At 41.1% G+C, this 18,574-nt stretch overlaps 1 protein-coding gene across 6 annotated transcripts in view; it reads left to right on the top strand.

The window, feature by feature from the left end:
- The window catches only part of ARFIP1 (ADP ribosylation factor interacting protein 1), a 117,443-nt gene extending 101,521 nt beyond the window's left edge, over window positions 1–15,922 (top strand). For 3 of the 6 annotated variants that reach the window (XM_056562679.1, XM_056562651.1, XM_056562685.1), the window contains one exon: window positions 12,211–15,922. In XM_056562679.1, coding sequence (XP_056418654.1) covers window positions 12,211–12,366 — 156 coding nt within the window. In that variant the 3' untranslated portion in view covers window positions 12,367–15,922. The remainder of the gene's footprint in view (window positions 1–12,210) is intronic. The other 3 variants (XM_056562660.1, XM_056562642.1, XM_056562670.1) reach the window with 1 other exon arrangement.
- Window positions 15,923–18,574: the final 2,652 nt, after the last annotated feature.

Genomic DNA, 18,574 nt, shown 5'->3' with positions numbered 1-18,574 from the left:
CAGCCTGAATCCCTGTCTGGTTTTTCCCATAGCAACCCATCACAGCTCAATTTTCACTTTTACAAGAGCTCGTTTAGATATGAAAGTTGAGCTGTGATTGGTTGCTATGGGAAAAAACAGACAATTAGGGTTTCCGGCAGATTGATAAATCTCCCCCAAAGAGTGCACTGCGTAGAAACACATCCCTCTAAAAGTTGCATATTGACGTTTCCCCCCCCAACTTTGCCCCACAAATAAGTTTATTTTTGGCTTCCCCATGTGGTAAATGGAGTGCTGTCATTACAAAGTACAATAAGTCCCACAAACAGCAAGTCCTATAGAAGGAAAATTTATGAACAATTGTAAGAGTTATGGATTTAAAAAAAAAAGGAAAAAATGAAAACAAACAAAAAAAATTGCTGTGTCATTAAGGGGTTAAGTCCTGATCCTCAACCCTGTCATGTCTGTTGAAGATTTGCAGTTTTTTGTGCCATTGCACTTTACAGAGATGTGGAAGCTATTGTGAGGAAACTCATTCTAGATAATTTCTGTAATTCTTTGCTGTGTTCTTATACCAGACACCCGAATTCTTGAATTTAATAACCAGTAAAAGTCAGGAGTCTGCAGTGGGGGTATACGCTTCTGCTGTATGCATGGAGTTAAACCATCCAAAACGAAGTCATCTTTGCAAATTATAGATCTTCAGACAAAGGTTTATTCTATGTGACACATCAGCAGTGAATAATCCAGACATGTTCAGCTGCGCTGCACAAAGTAATAACACCTGGATAAAAAGAGGAAAAAAATCTTCAACATTAGTCATAGATCTGTAGACAAATGTTTTGTGAGAACATGGGGGGAGAACTATCATATATATATACTGTTTTCAGGCTCTATATTACGTTAAAGGGGTACTCTGGTGAAAACATTTTTTCTTTTAAATCAACTGGTGCCAGAAAGTTAAACGATTTGTAAATTACTTCTATTAAAAAAAATCTTAATCCTTCCTGTACTTATTAGCTGCTGAATACTACAGAGGAAATTCTTTTCTTTTTGGAATGCTCTCTGATGACATCACGAGCACAGTTCTCTCTGCTGACGTTATTATAATAATAATAATGCTTTATTTATTGTTGTCCTTAGTGGGATTTGAACCCAAGTCCCCAGCACTGCAAGGCAGCAGTGCTAACCACTGGGCCACCATGCTGCCCTTAGCATACATCTGCTATGCATGGTTGCTAAAATGGACAGAGATGTCAGCAGAGAGCACTGTGTTCGTGATGTCATCAGTGTTCCAAAAAGAAAGGAATTTCCTCTGTAGCATTCAGCAGCTAATAAGTACTGGAAGGATTAAGATTTTTTAATAGAAGTAATTTACAAATATGTTTAACTTTCTGCCACCAGTTGATTTAAAAGAAAAAAGGTTTTCACCGGAGTACCCCTTAAAAAAAAAATTAAGCAATTGTGTATTTTGCGTTTTTTTGGGGGTAACTTTTGATAGAAGATCACATCTGGAATTCTAAGTTATGGTCTACGTTAGAGATAATTATGCAGTGTACCTCAATCTATTAACTGCATATTTTTTTATTATAGACGCTCAAAGTTCAAAGACACGCAAAATAATTACTCAAAAATAAATCAGCACGGTGGACGTGTAAGACTTCGCTCTAAATCAGGGTCACCCCAGTAATAGCTGTAATCTCCCGGCACTTTGGACAGGCCGTGACCCCTGGCTAATACCCGACCTCACCGTCGGCGGTGATGCCCGGTATTAACCCATTAGACACGGCAATCAAATCTGATCACCGGTCTAAAATATAAGCTATAAGGACATGAGGAGGTAGAAAGTTCAAACTTCTGCTGTTCTTGATGAGAGCAGGAGATTGCACCTGTGTAGACTGTAACCATGGTGACTGTACACCTAAGAATACCACTGTTTGTGCAGGGAGGGAGGAGGAGGTACAGCTGTTAGGTCTATGTATATGTGTGATCATGTGTATGCAGCAGAGCTTAAAAGTGTGATTGTGTAAATGCAGCAGAGCTTAGTGTGTGTCTGTGTATGCAGCAGAGCTGAGTGTGTGTCTGTGTATGCAGCAGAGCGGAGTGTGTGTGACTGTGTATGCAGCAGAGCTGAGTGTACGTGTATGAAGCAGAGCTGAGTGTGTGGCGGTGTGTGTGCAGCAGGGCTGTGTGTGTGAAGGTGTGTCTGCAGCAGGGCTGAGTGTGTGACGGTGTGTCTGCAGCAGGGCTGAGTGTGTGACGGTGTGTCTGCAGCAGGGCTGAGTGTGTGACGGTGTGTCTGCAGCAGGGCTGAGTGTGTGACGGTGTGTCTGCAGCAGGGCTGAGTGTGTGACGGTGTGTCTGCAGCAGGGCTGAGTGTGTGACGGTGTGTATGCAGCAGGGCTGAGTGTGTGACGGTGTGTATGCAGCAGGGCTGAGTGTGTGACGGTGTGTATGCAGCAGGGCTGAGTGTGTCGGTGTGTATGCAGCAGGGCTGAGTGTGTGTCGGTGTGTATGCAGCAGGGCTGAGTGTGTGCCGGTGTGTATGCAGCAGGGCTGAGTGTGTGACGGTGTGTATGCAGCAGGGCTGAGTGTGTGCCGGTGTGTATGCAGCAGGGCTGAGTGTGTGACGGTGTGTATGCAGCAGGGCTGAGTGTGTGCCGGTGTGTATGCAGCAGGGCTGAGTGTGTGCCGGTGTGTATGCAGCAGGGCTGAGTGTGTGCCGGTGTGTATGCAGCAGGGCTGAGTGTGTGCCGGTGTGTATGCAGCAGGGCTGAGTGTGTGCCGGTGTGTATGCAGCAGGGCTGAGTGTGTGCCGGTGTGTATGCAGCAGGGCTGAGTGTGTGCCGGTGTGTATGCAGCAGGGCTGAGTGTGTGCCGGTGTGTATGCAGCAGGGCTGAGTGTGTGCCGGTGTGTATGCAGCAGGGCTGAGTGTGTGCCGGTGTGTATGCAGCAGGGCTGAGTGTGTGCCGGTGTGTATGCAGCAGGGCTGAGTGTGTGCCGGTGTGTATGCAGCAGGGCTGAGTGTGTGCCGGTGTGTATGCAGCAGGGCTGAGTGTGTGCCGGTGTGTATGCAGCAGGGCTGAGTGTGTGCCGGTGTGTATGCAGCAGGGCTGAGTGTGTGCCGGTGTGTATGCAGCAGGGCTGAGTGTGTGCCGGTGTGTATGCAGCAGGGCTGAGTGTGTGCCGGTGTGTATGCAGCAGGGCTGAGTGTGTGCCGGTGTGTATGCAGCAGGGCTGAGTGTGTGCCGGTGTGTATGCAGCAGGGCTGAGTGTGTGCGCGTGGTCATGCATACACATAATCTCACATTCAGCTCTACTCCAAACACATGCCGCACACTCGGCTCTGGTATATGTACACAGTGTTTACCAACCAGGGTGCCTCAAATCTGCAACTCCCAGCATGCCAAGTTTTGCAACACTTGGAGGTATTCCCGTTGGTAAACACTGATATAGAGGTAAGGGAAGGGACAGATTGTTTAGCAAAATTACATATTTTTTAAACCTAGAAGTTCTGTGTACCTTATAAAGATTCATGATTTTACTATTGTGCAGAGTTTTGTTTGGCACACACTGCTGCTCCAGCACTTCTAGCTATGTGAGCAGTGTACAATGAGAAAATGCCACAGCTCTGTGAAGTGTGCGGTAGAGGAGGAGTGCACGGTAGAGCGAGGGGGGGGGGGGGGTCATTTCTATAATTCCTTTAATTTATCAAAGGACGTGCGCAACTTTTGTAAATTTTGAGCAAGAGTGTAAATTAGACAAGCAGTGTAAAGGGGTAGATCTGTGTCTACAATAGACACATAATGATAAATCTCCCTCATGCAGAGTATCTGATTTCTATACAGTCTGATAAAACTTCCCTAGGAATGTCCGTATAGCCAACATTGATTTGGACTGGAGCCTTCTGGGTGATGATAGCTTAAGATAAAAATAGCATGTTCTCTGGAAGAGGAATCGGGCATGTTGAATTCTAGTATGACCAACCCTTCTTCCAACTCTTCCCTGACATTAGCTCTTAGGACTCCCCATACACGGAGGGTTGGCTAAAATTGGCGGGTTCAGCAAACTATTGTGTTCGGCCAGTTTTGGTATGGTAGGTCTAGTATCTTTCCAGTTCTTATGTATTAATGGGCTTTATTTGTATTAGAATCAAGCCCCCCGACCTAGTAAGGCTGGGTTCACATCACGTTTTTGTCATACTGTTTTCAATCCGTTTTTCTAAAGAAAACCGTATGGCAAAAAAACGGATGGAACAGTATGTAAAAAAGTAAACTGTATGCGTTTTTAAACAGTATACTATATAGTATACTATAAGTGCATACAGTTCCGTCAGATTTTATAGAAAAAAAAAAGTTTTTCCCGTATGGAACCGTATACATGTGCGTTTCCCATTGACATCCATTTTAAAAATAACGTATGCTGTTGCAGTACGGTTTTTAAACCGGAGACAAAATCGTGGTCAACCACTGTTTTGACTCCGGTTTAAAAACCGTACTGCAACCGCATACGTTTTTTTTTTTTTAACATGGACGTCAATGGGAAACGCACATGTATACGGTTCCATACGGGAAAAACGTATACGTGTTTACTTTGCACATGCGCATTTGAATCCTAAAGTCCCCACCGAAGACCCCTCCCATTAAAAATGGACAACATTTTCAAAAACATATGGGTTTTTTTTCTATAAAAACTGACGGAACTGTATGCACTTTTAACAGTATACTGTTTAAAAACGCATATGGTTTACTTTTTTTCCATACTGTTCCATCCGTTTTTTTGCCATGCGGTTTTCTTTAGAAAAACGAATTGAAAACAGTATGGCAAAAACGTGATGTGAACCCAGCCTAACTCATTTTATACTTTAGGCTAGCTTGTTTTCCACAGTTGTGAAGGACATTTTAGGGTAAGGCTTTCCAAAGCTCTCTAAGGCATGGAATCATTTTGGAGCAAGTGTTAGCAGGTCTAGGGGCAATCTCTTTTTTTTCAATTAAATATGTATTGCTTTGTAAGAACAGGCTGGTGGGTTTTTGAAGTTTTCTTTGGAATGCAAACTAAATACCTGTCCACCTACAACATATGTTCTTGTCTAGTGATCAGTGAATTCTGGGCCTGCCTTGCAGAAATGAGAGCTCATGTAAGATCATAAAAGGAACTGGTCTTCCCTGTGTAATGGAATTTAGGCTGTTTTATTGTTTTAGACAAAGCCTTTCCTACATGGTCAGCTATTACTATATAACCATTAGTTCTGCACAATGATCATGAACATTTCTGCCTGCCCCTTTAAAAAAAATGTCATTAAAGTGGTACTCCATGCAGGGAAAAAAATATCTCCGTAATATACCTGTGTAACATATTCAGAACAGTTCCACCCCATTTCATACCCCCTCAGAAGTATTTTAGTCCTGTACCTGTTTATATATCAGGCCCACTTTTCTGTGTCATTGCCATTTTGTGACCATACTACACACAGTATCCTCATGCTACAGCACTTGGCTAGCTCCACATGCTGCTTTTGGGCCAGCTCCTGACTGATATCGGCACCTCTGATTGGTAAATTACCCAGCAAGCCACATAATTGTTGTCGCCAATGACAGCGCTCTGAATGCATGCACCTAGGCAACGGAATGCGGAAGTAAGAAACTTTTACACATCATTGCGCGGGTCTCCATAGCTGCAGTTTTAGGGGAAAGTAATCACATTGGGACATGGTAAGGCATCCAAATCCTATCATGAGCAATAATTAGTTTTTTGTTAGGACATCATGTAACTCCTTTTAAAGGGGTACTCCGCTGCTCAGCATTTGCAACAAACTGTTACGAATGCTAGCCAGCGCCGGGAGCTTGGAATGTCATAGCCCCGCCCCTCATGCTGTCACGCCCCCTACTATGGACTTGCATTGAGAGGGGGCTGGGTGTGACGTCATGAGGGAGGAGGGGCTATGATGTCACAAGCTCCCAGCGCCGGCTCTAGCGTTCGGAACAGTTTGTATGTTGCAGCTAATTTATGATATGCAAACAAAATTCTATTGCATACTTTTATTAATTGTATCTTTTGCCATTATTTTGGGTTTATTATTGAGTCCGGATGCTATAAACCGCAAGTGACCTACGGAGCATTTTTAGAATCTTTTTATTTTATTTGTGCTATTTGTACCATTTTATGTCATTTTATTTATGCAACTTATGTGAATGAATTCAACCATTTATTTCTATCTACTGCCGAAACCCACCATATACTCTTTGGGTAGGACACTGAGGACTGTGGGGACCAGTTTCTTCATGTACATATGACTTTCGCTCTTGCCTTGAGGGGTAAATTGTAAAAGAAAAAGGAGAAAAACAGTTTAATGTCCTGTGATGTAATAGATATGTTGTGGTGAGGAAGTAATAACAACTGCAGCAACTAAGGTGTGTAACCTAAACAGGTCATTTCCTTATTACTTTTTGACTAATTACCAAAACTTTTTTTTATTTTATTTTTTTATTTATAATGATATTGTGGAGGAGAAGAATTGCTGTGCAATAGTGAATTGATGTTTTTTTTTATTTTTTTTGTAACCCTCAAATAAAATAAATTATACAATTACTTTTATGTTAAGCAAAATGGTTCAGTTGTAACTCAACCTGCGGAAACAATCTCTAAAAAGCTACATTGATGGGAATATAAAACTATTATGGCTCTCTGAATGTACGGTAATAATGCATTTTACTATGAAAAAATATTTTACTGTAAATAAAAATGCATATCTTAGCACAAACATAACAACCCTTAGGATAAAGTCAATTTTTTTTTTCAAACTATTAAATATGGTATAAATAACAAGTTATAGCAAACTGCAAATCCAACCCCCCACCTCCACCGAAAAAAAGATTAATAATATGAAATTAGCTACATATAGTCTAAAGTGGTACCAAGCCATCATACATTGATAACTACAAAAAAAAAAGTTATGGCTATTGGAATGCAGTGATGAAAAAAAATGAAAAATTGCTGTGTCATTAAGCCCAAAGTAGGACAAGTCCTTCAAGCATTGAAGTCCTACACTCTAATTGTGATCAGCTCTACAGAGTTAGTGCATGCTGTAGAATATTTCCTATACAAGCATGGAGTCATCACCATCAGTTCAGCTTCTATGGAAGCATAAAGCATTTATATCCTGTGGAAAATGATTTAGACACACCGTCTGCTGAGGTGATAATTAGAGCCGTATATCCATAGGTCACGGTGTCCCCATGTCTATGGTAGTCAGGACTGTTGTAATTTATGACATGTCACATGATGTCTAGAGAGGTTCTTAGCAACCCCCTCACCCTCTTTACTTACAGACCAAATACAAATGAGTATAGAGCTTTAAGCCCATCTTAATTGTAGTAATTTCTATAATCTCTTGTCAGGAATTATCTCTTTACTGTGTTTACATAGGTGTATCTGGTGTTGGTAACATATACCTAATAAATACTATTGTAGTTTGGTTAGAACTAAAGGAATCAAGTCTTCTACAGTATGTGTATAGTTACAGCTATGACCAATAAGCAGCTTTAAACTGCAGTAGTCACTACTTGGCTGTAAGAAAATGCAGTGATATTGTTCTATGTTTACACAACTTTTTTACATTTAAAGGGGTACTCCGGTGGTCAACGTGTTTTTCCTTTTTTGACTTACCCTATTTGTTTTGTTTCATTGCTATTCTTGTTGTTTAGGCAACTCTATTTCCGTTCTTTGTTGTCTTTTAATCCCCCACTTTGTTTTCCTATCTTTGCTTCTATTTCCTTTTTCTTGCTGTGCTGAAAACTACAAATCCCAGCATGCCACATGCCTTGCTGGTTTGGGGCAGCTCCTTTTTTCCTTTTTTTTTTTTTGTTTTTTTTGTTTGTTCCGCACTTTACCCATCCTACTATTTCCCGGGTCGGCCCCCTTATACACAGCACACTAATATAATCAGCCTTGGTTGGGATACACTGTCATACACACACAAAAGGGACTACAACTCCCAACATGTGTCATTCAGGAGTCTTCAGTCTGTGGTATAACACCAGCATTCTGCCTCTGTAGTCTCCTGGGGGTTGTAGTTCACCACACCTCTATAGGGCATACACCAGTGTTTCCCAACCAGGGGGCCTCCAGGTGTTGCAAAACTACAACTCCCAGCATGCCCTGACAGCCTTTGGGCATGCTAGGAGTTGTAGTTTTGCAACAGCTGGAGGCACACTGGTTGGGAAACACTGGTGTAACATGATGTGTATGCTGAATAGGCTAGAACAGTTTTTCCCAACCAGTGTACCTCCAGCTCTTGCAAATCTACAACTCCCAGCATGCCCAAAGTCTCTCAGGGCATGCTGGGAGTTGTAGTTTTGCAACAGCTGGAGGCACACTGGTTTGTAAACACTAGCATACACACACACAACAGGGACTACAACTCCCAGCATGTGTCATTCAGGAGTCCCCCCTCCCCCTTCACATATAGGGGGAGATTTATCAAAACCTGTGCAGAGGAAAACTTGCCCAGTTGCCCATAGCAACCATTCAGCTTGCTACTTTCATTTTGATGAAGGCCTGTGAAAAATGAAAGAAGCAATCTGATTGGTTGCTATGGGCAACTGGGCAAGTTTTCCTCTGCACAGGTTTTGATAAATCTCCCCCATAGAGATCATTCCCAGTATGAGATTTATTCCCCTGCAGTCTATACATCCCCAGCCCATGCACCTTCTCATCCTCCCCTTCAGATAACACTTATCTTCTCTGTGAGGTCCTTCTCCTGTGCAGACCTGCGTCCTTAGAATACAGAGCAGGGGGAGGGGAAGTGAGGAGCTGTGTACTCAGCTGGATGAGATAAGGGGGCGGGGCTTATTCCTCTCATGCAGACAGAAAAAAAAAAGAAGCTGTGACATCTTGTCCACAACAGACTCAGAACTGTGGACAATGGTAAAAGAAAACCCTCTGAACTACAGAACTTCCTGCCCAACAAACAGGCAAGAAAAAAAAACACACATGCTGCCAAAACATATAACACATGTATATTGCAAAAAAACTAAACTTACAAAGATGATGCCATATAGTCAAAAAAAAATTAACCACCGGAGTACCCCTTTAAGGAAATTTATATGCAGTACTGCTTATGAGGGTTTTGTAAGAGAATAAACAGTTAACATACTTTTTTTTAAATATAATTTCGTAAACAGTCACTGTGGAATCAATTGTCTGAAAGGGTCTCTAAACACACACCAGTGGTTTTTACTCCCACCACTGTTTTGCCTACTCTTTAGAACAGGAGTGGGGCACTTTTTTTCTGCCAGGGGGCCGTTTTGGATAATTTAGCAGTTTGTTTGCGGGCCATAAAAAATTATAAACTTAAAGATTACAGTGCTATATTTTATTGACATTTAACTATCTCACCAATAATGTGATGGCTGCAAAACTGCTTCTCTTCGGTGAGGCATACTTGCTTCTCTTCGGTGAGGCATGTGATTTTGGCTGGTATTGATGGTGTTGCTACTCGCACATTCACACTTTTTAAAGCATACTCCTGCAGTGTTTTTCCACTTAAGGTATTAATTAAAACGCTACCCGAGGTGGCATACGGGAGAAGACATGGACAGTTGCAGACATGCAGACATCTATTCTCTTTTAGCTCTCAATCAGAATTAAAAGACAACTGCAGCGGCATTACACTTATCCCCTATCCACAGGATAGGGGATAAGTGTTTGATCGCGGGGGGTCCAACCGCTGGGACCCCCCCCGATCTCCCTAACGGGGCGCCGCCATAAGCGCTCATGGTGAACGCTAAGGCTTGTAGCGCCGAAGCCCCGTCTCCTCCCCGTCCCCATACAGTTCTATGGGGGATGCGGGGAGGCACGAACGCTGCCTCCCCGCCTCTCCCATAGAGATGTATGGAAGAGGCGTGCCGGCTGCAACGTCATGCTGCGGCTGGCACGCCCCCTGCACGGGACAGCCGCGGCCCCGTACAGGAGATCGCCGGGGGCCCCAGCGTTCGGAACCCCCCCATCCCCCCCCCCCCCCCCCCCCCCCCGATTAAACACTTATCCCCTATCTTGAGGATAGGGGATAAGTGTTTGTAACGCTGCAGATGTCCTTTAAATCTTGCAAAGATATGTTATTTTATTTGTTCAATTCTTCTGCTGCAACATATTTTCTTTTAATGTATCTATGTAGCAGTTTTATAAATAAAGAGCATATGTTTTTTTTTTTGTGTATTACCAGGAATTTTATCAGTTTTTTTTCCCCCCAGGATAAAGTGCATTCCCCCCTAACTGCAAGCATATGAACACAGACATTTTTAAATAGCTGGTAGTGAGGAGGTGACATCATGCTGCTTGGGTCTTACAAAGGACTGGGCACATATTGGGACAGAACAAAGCATTCTTCTGCTGCTTGATGGCTATTAGTGCAAAGAACTTTGGTGTGTGGGGCCGCAGCAAACCTTCTGAGCAGCTTAGCCGTTTAAACATGGTTGTCATAAGCAGTCTAATTAAATTCTGGGAAAGTGTTGTTTGTCTCCTCTATTTGCTAAAAGCTGATTATAAAAACGTATTACAAATTATATTTAGACCTTAAAGGAAATGCTCTAATAGGAGACAAAGAGGTTCAATTTATTCTGTGTAAAAAAAAGCTTTTAATCCTACTGTACGATACTGAGAAGGCCTCTTTTTTTCCCCAAAGAAAAGATGTTGTTGTTTTTTGTTTTTTTTCCATTCACTTGTGATGGGATGTGAATTTATTTATTTAGTGGTCTTATCTACTATATTTTTTGTAGGGTGGTTGTCAACGTTCAACCTATTATGTAACCACACACTTATGGAGAGGAATTTGACTTTTATTCAAAATGTGTTCCAAGTTTAGTGCATTGGAAAGACTGGGGAATCCCTGAAGGTGACAGAACTGTGAGATGTGGGTACAGTCCAGTGGCTATGTATAATGCAAGCGAAATGGGCTTCAGTGAAGTACAGCAGATGAACCATGGTCTAAGGCAGTGGTTCCCAACCTGGGGTACTTGGCAATTCTCCAGGGGTTAATTTGCTGACGGAACTCCGAACTTCGCCTTAGTATGTCTGTCCAGCTTGCAAGCCAATGCCCTATTTTTGCTTTGACTTAAGCCTATAATCTCCATCACTGCTCATCCTCATTTAAGGACAGGACATGAGTATGCTTTTCCTCTCCAACAAGGTTTAGGTAGAAAGACCGGCAGGGCTGGTGCCAGGATTTTTGCCACCCTAGGCTAAAGCTAATTTTGCCGCCTCCTTGACCCCACCCATTGTCTCTGCCCTTTTACACGCCTCACTATCCTACTGGGGTGACACACTGTAACAAATCTCCTCCTTACGTAATCACCTTACTACTGGGGTGACACACTGTAACAAACTCTCTCCTCATGTAATCTCTTTTCTACTGGGGTTACACACTGTAACAAACACTCTCTTCGTATAATTTCCTTTACTACTGGCGTGACACACTAACAAACCACCTAGTTATGTAATCTTCTGAGGTGACACACTGGGGGTCGTGGGGGGTTGGTGGAGAGACGGATTTCATGAGACAGACCTCAGGAAGGAGTGCGGTGTGCATCAGTGCTGCGCTCATTTTGCAGACTTAAGAATGCTTATTATTATGGTATGGGGGACAGGGGGGGGGGTGGGATGTGGATGTTGGATGTCAGGATGTTGGATAAACCTGACCTGGGCGATCACGTCTGTGTGCCTCAGAGAGGAGGAGCACTGCTCCTCTGACAAGCTGGAGAAAGCTAATTATTATGGTGTCGGGGGAGTAGTGCTAGCTGTGAGATGGTGATTCGGATTCTGGCTAAGTTTCTTTGACGGGCAGAGCAGCGCCTTTCACACGAGGGAGCTCTAGGCGGCTGTCTAATTTGCCTATAGGCAGAGCGGAGCGGGCCCTGAAGATCGGGTACCTTCTAGTGTCAGATAATTGTCTTTATTTGTACACTTAGACTTGTAAACGTGTCCTGTGGAATTTGTTGCTGCTATATAAATGTTATTATTATTATTAGGCTGGATGTGGACTTGCTATTTCTTGGTTATCTGAGGAACAGCTTTGTTTACCTTTACCTTTGTTAGAGGAGAAATGATATGCACTGGAACTTTTTCAGGGCGAATTGCTTGAATAGTTCACTTTACGTTATTTCTGAAAGCTTTTCTTTGCAAAATTTCTATTTATTCAAACTATATTCTAATGCACATTTTTTTCTCATGCCTAGGTTAAAGTTCTTCACAATCAGCTTGTCTTGTTCCACAATGCAATTGCTGCCTACTTTGCCGGAAACCAGAAGCAGCTTGAACAAACATTGAAGCAGTTCCACGTTAAATTGAAAACCCCCGGAGTGGATGCTCCATCCTGGCTCGAAGAGCAGTAGTTTAACCAGAAAAAAAAGGCAATCTGTGATCAGGACCAATGCATTACATTTGATGAAAGGGGCTGGAATTAAACAATTATCTTAATGATTTCTATACACAGACCAATGGGAGTTTTTAATACTCTTATCAGGTTGTTATTGGTGAAACAGGACTTTATGTAAATGTCTATTCTGTAACTTTATTAAAGTCTGTTTCTTTTTGTATGGAGACAGCAGGATCTTTCATTAGGAGAAATAAAAAATGTACTTTTGCACTGTAAGGCAGGGCTCCATACATATATTTTTGTCATGTGATTCAGCTTAGAGTGGTATTTTTATTTCACAAATTTGTGTATTTTTATGCTACTCCAAAGTTCCTCAAAAAGAAAACTATTTATGGCAAATGAACATGGAATAACGGTTAAGCATTTGTGTTACGCACAAGTTGCATGAGATTAGCAAAGTAGAAATTGTAGCTGCTACAAAGAGCCACAAGAAAAGTTTGTATGCACCCCTTGCCTTACAAAGAGAAAAGATTGCACAGTTTGTGCTTCATGAATGTAGCTATCTTGAGTGTTTTTGATGGTTTTCACTGATTTTTATATTTACATCTATTAAACATTCTGAGAAGGGTCACTTTAATGTAAAAGTTTTTTTTCTGTTATATTGCAGAGAATGGTTATAAAACATTAGGTCAGCCTCCTCAGATTGTTCTCTTATATAATCATTGTGAAACAGTGGCATTAAAGAATGCCTGTAAGACTGATTAATGGTCTCTCCTAATGTGCGTAGTATATATTGTAATGAGATGAGTGATCCCTTCATGAGTCTACCTAATGCCCAATGTAGCTGAGGTATCAACCTGCCCCTTCAAATCCCTGCTGTGTCACCCCCTATGCAGTAGGGTATTTATTCTTTAACTTTTATGTTGCAACATATTGTACATTTGTTAATGGATGATGGACAGACCAGACATGTTGAACTATTTGTCTACTTCCAAAATGACTGCCATTGATTGCTAAGCATATTATAATACATTTATTGCAGCCCATTACAAATATATTCAGCTGGACGTGTGGCCGGTGTGACCCAAACTGCCACTGTAAAACAGATACTAATAAATAACCTCATCAGCCTGCGCATACCCACCGCATCCACTAGATTGTACTGACATTTATTACAGGCATCAGTGCACTTTTCAGAATGTCACTTCTCTCATATTACCAAGGCAGAGAGGAGGTAGCATGAAGCATTGGAATTGATTGTTCATAATAAGATTAAAAAAAGAAACTCATCAATGACATGTCTCTGATAAGGCAGCTCAGCCCCATTCCCCTTAATAGGAATAAACTGCAATAACCAGACAGATCTCCTAAACAAGAGTGGTGCTGTACTTTTTTTTATATCTTGGGCCAATCCCATGATATATATAATATCCATCACCTGTAGTCAGCCGAATCCTTGATTCCTATCACTTTCCAGGGCTGTGTAAAGTCCTCAAAGCTTACTTCACTGTCTACATAGTGGTAGCAGGGTGGAGATTATTAAAGGGGCTCAGTGTAATTATCACATAATTCCTATATTTCCAAGAGGGGCAGTATACCTGTCCCAGACCCTCTTCTGTCCACACCTTTTACTACAGGAAAAGTCTTGGCATATGTGCTGCCCCCTTATCATTGCTATATTTGACCTTTATGATAACAAAATTAGATGTCTGTCTGGACAAGCCCTGACCTAAAGATTACACCCTCCGCTCAGTTTGAGGATTGCTTAGCACTTCAGGTTTAGCTGTTCCTGTAATTAAAATTTCTTTCTGAAAGTAATCCTTAATCATTACCCAAGGGTACAATGCATGCTGTCATCAGAGTGTAAAGTACAATATATGTGCGCAATTGCTACAAAGTGTTGAACAAGCAGACGGTTTGCATGGAGAAACACTTATAATTCCATCCTTTCACATAACTTGTATTAGTTAGAAGAGGGATCCCTGTGCCTTAAGGCTCCAAATTGCACTCCAGTATCACCCCATATAATAGCTTTTCTGTTCTACTTTTTTCTTGGACCTTGATCAACCAAAAATATGTGCCTGTGCTACAAGATAAAGATGTGTCATGGTAAAGGGGATATTTTCTATAAAAACCATATTGGCCTTAATTCGCAACTATGTGCCTTTTACGCTATATTACCAGGTTGTTTATCAACTGGACTTTTAGATGATGATTTCCTGTTTCTTTCCTCTTTTAGTGTGAAACGATCTATAAGTGCACTATTAATGCTTGTCCAGGCCCAAATTGCTAGCTACAATACCAGTAGACGCTGGTTAGTCATACCTTCTCATTGGATTAATCCATTCTTCTTGTTGGTAATGGATTGGTTTTTTTTTTAATGTATGTTCCTCACTTGGAGAAGCTGCATTCCTTTGTGTTTTATTTTAAGTATATCTTACACAAATTGACTTTATTTACAGTATTTACTCTATTAAATAAATTGTGTGATCTGTGTATCATATGTTAAATAGTCCTACGATGCATTAGTTCTGATGGTTATTAGTGTCTATTTGCATTATGTATGTGATCTTTTCACTGTATGATATATTTTCTATTCTTGAATACTCCTATTGTAATAGATTATTATTAACCCTACTATTGGCTCTGTGTGAACTTTATGAGTGTAGTGATGGTGAAGTACCTCCATTTTCACATGCTGGATGGACACACCAATTTTCACTCATTACAAATACAAAGGTTTGTGAAATGTAATTTGGTGACTAGCAAAGCCCATCATTTCCTTTATAATTTTAAAGGAAACCTATCACATTGAAAAAGCAGCTCAATCTGTAGGCATCCAGTTATAGAGCTAAAGGAGCTGAGCAGATTAATCAGATTTTGGGAAAAGGTTTAGTGATTGACAGCTATCTGTGTACAAGTGTGCATATAGAGAGAGCTGTCAGTCACTGATATACAGCATTCTTCAGATACTCTGCATTTTCAACTTTATTTTCAGCACTTTATATGGGCTTGATAGGTACAGTACATTTTGTTACTATATCAATAACATGCAAATGTGTGATCTCTAGGAAAATGCATGAAGTCATGGAAAAACAGTAACAATCTACACATCGTTTTATTACCCAAAGTAAACAGTAACATGTCCACTGTCAATTTGCAAATGAATATTCTAATTTCAAGACCGACAAACTACACATGAAATATATATATATATAAGCGTACATGCTAAATCCACTGCGCTCAATAATCCTAGGGTATACTGGTATGAACACAGAAGTAAAATTGGTGTTTACGGTTGTTTTGCAGGGAGTGTGACCAGTGCATTTTAGGTGTAAATTAATACCTTACAGCAAGAGGTCTGAACTCCTGGTGAAACTAGTTGTAGTGATGAGAATACTTGTCTAAAGGAGCTGGTTTCATTCCCTGAGATATGCAAATGTCCTTATGTGTGAGAATTTGCAAGACATGAGCCACTCCCAAACCCACTGGTAGTTTCACCCACATTAACCCTGATTTTGCCTCATTTCCTTTAACAAGGTGAATAGAAAGGAACTTAAAAAAAGAAAAGTCTAAAATGTATTTGCTAGGAGTTAAATAAATAATTTAATAAAACACTGGTGTTGCTGTTGATTTAATGGACAATTCCAAATAAATACACCCATAAGAAAAACATTGATATGCTATTAGATACAGATTTATATGTAGCAAAAGATTTTACGTGCCACTCACCGTTCTTTTTTTCTCTGTTAAATTCCTGTAAAATTACCAGATCTCTGCATGGGGTCTGTCGGGACCCAGCAGTAGCCATTTGCACCCAACCCATTTCAGGGTCTGTTCGGGCCAAGAAAAATAAAAGCCGATCTGACCCTTAACTGGTCAGATGCAAACGGCCTAGCCTTACTCTCTGAGAATAGCAATAATGCTAGCTATCAAAAGTCACATAGAAACCTAGAAGCACATGCTACAACCCACCAACCATACTTGTGGCACAAATGAAACCCTCAACTTCTTCAAACTAGTAATGCTTACACCATTTTTGTTTACCAAGCTAGGTATAAACATTACTGCACACATGTTCCACCCTTAAGCTTCTCTCCACTGTTCAACTTATGAGAAACTATTGGCTGAATAGTACTTCCAATGGATTCATTAAATTCAATGACCCATAAAACTGCTTCAACTACGTAGAAGTGTCTCAAATATTTCCAGCCACAAAGATGTGTGCATAAAGTAGTTATTATTACAGCATGGCCTGTACAAATATGGCAGCCATAGTAACTCTGTAGGAAAACCCACTTGTCTCTTTCACTGTCCTGCGCTGTTGTATTCATCTACTAACATATACGACCAATAAGTGGCCACTTAACGGTAGCTGTCTTTTTCTTTGGTAGTATCTGCAGATTTCCAGTGGGCAAGAAATTTGGCAGAATAAAACACATCTGTGTTTCTTAGCATCCAAAGTACTAGGAATCCAAGATTGTTTCCCTGATCCCTGGATACATGTTTAGGACAGTAATGGGTAGCGAGAAGCCATATTCCTATGCGTGGTTTCTAAGCCACCATGGTTGTGCCATCTGGCGAAAGGCAAACATTCAAACTGGGTTATGGTCTTAGGTCAGTTACACGTTTGCCATTGCTATGTACTTCACATCATTTTCCAAAGTACAACGTGACCTTATCATGAATAGGTGAATGCTACTTATTGATGCCTAAACATCACCTTGCTTTATCACCTTGGAGTAGTTGCTGTGTTTTAATTTGTGTATATTTTAGTAGCTCGCTGATTCACTTCAAAGCAATTTTTATCATAGTAACTGTAGATCTGGAAGGGTAAATAATATCTGTATGAATTGCATTTAGCTGTTGTCCTCCTGACTTTGTCCACATAGTTCACAAGCATTACATTGACAACCTGCGTCTGTTTATTCAGTCACAGTGTATGCTTTGCATGGCGTCTTTCTATCATAAGGAGTCAAGTACCTTTCTGGAAATGCTGTTTGTTCAATGTGAAAAAAATGGATGTGTGCTAGGTGAAAAGTATATAGACAGAGTAATTAGTGTTCCTGAAGAAAGAAAACTATTCAATCAAAATGCTTTTTAAGGCGTGACCGTTTCTGTAATATCAAAGATTCTGGTGTATTGGTGGCGCCCCCCCCCCCCCCCCTCCCCAAAAAAAAGTGTATAAACTTTACTTGGAAGGCTAGAAAACCTCTAGAAACACAACCCTTTTTCTGGATTAGACTGCAGTTCTGTTCAGTACTAAATGTATAATAATATTTGAACAGTATAACAAAAATTTTTGTTAAAGTCATGGAGATCTGGATTCTCTTAGGCATTTTAAGATGGCAAGAATGTGGTGTAGAGTCTAAAGGGTTCCTTGGTTTTCAACCTAAGGCCATGTTCATACAACGGAATTTCCAAGCAGAATCTGGCGAAAAAATTCCACTTGTAAGTGTTCTGATGCAGCAAAGTCACAATGTTTTTCAATGGAATTTTGCTGCACCGTGGACATGGTGGAATTTCTGCAGCCAATGTTTCCAACACCCAAATTTAGATTCTGGTCTCCACCAAAAGAAGAAACGTGCTTATCCTTTCAGCAGAAGCTGCTCAGAAATACATTGCCCTTTATGGAGACACACATTATGGAGAGGTCCTAGCACCAGGTGAACATAGCATTAGGAATCTGTTAAGAGCTTCACTCGTAGTAACCTGCTGGTACAGGCTAATAGTGTCGGTGATGCTGATTCCAACTCTGTTTTCCTTCTTTTGATATGTGGTAAGTTCCCAAGTAATGCCCAAAAATCCAAATATGTAAATGATTTCCTTTGGTACAGGGGTGTTTGCAGCCCGTTGGTGCACTCTTATTTCCTGCAGCTTGGCCCTGTACAACACCCTCTTCATAAATATTGATGGCTCTACCTACAAGCACTAAGCTGTTTTGTGCTGTGAGATCTACTGCACAGCTGGCTCATACCACCACTGTGCATGTGCAGCTTCCATACTACTCTGGAAGCAGAGTATAGACACTGTAGAAGCTTCTGAGTCCCATAGATTGAGGGCGGAGGCACTAAGGAATAAGAAAATTATAGGTTTTTGCAGGGTGTAGCAGGTTCGTAGCTTTCTGTTATATAGCACTTTAGGTTGGTGCGCTGATACATGCCACTATTAACATATACCTTTATTTATTGCTACTTAGGCACACACAGAGTTACTGTATGGTA

This window comes from Hyla sarda, chromosome 1 (genome assembly GCF_029499605.1).
Source record: "Hyla sarda isolate aHylSar1 chromosome 1, aHylSar1.hap1, whole genome shotgun sequence".
Classification (NCBI taxonomy): Eukaryota; Metazoa; Chordata; class Amphibia; order Anura; family Hylidae; genus Hyla; species Hyla sarda.
The sequence above is the reverse complement of the archived record's forward strand: the minus strand, read 5'-3'. Positions and strand labels throughout refer to the sequence as shown.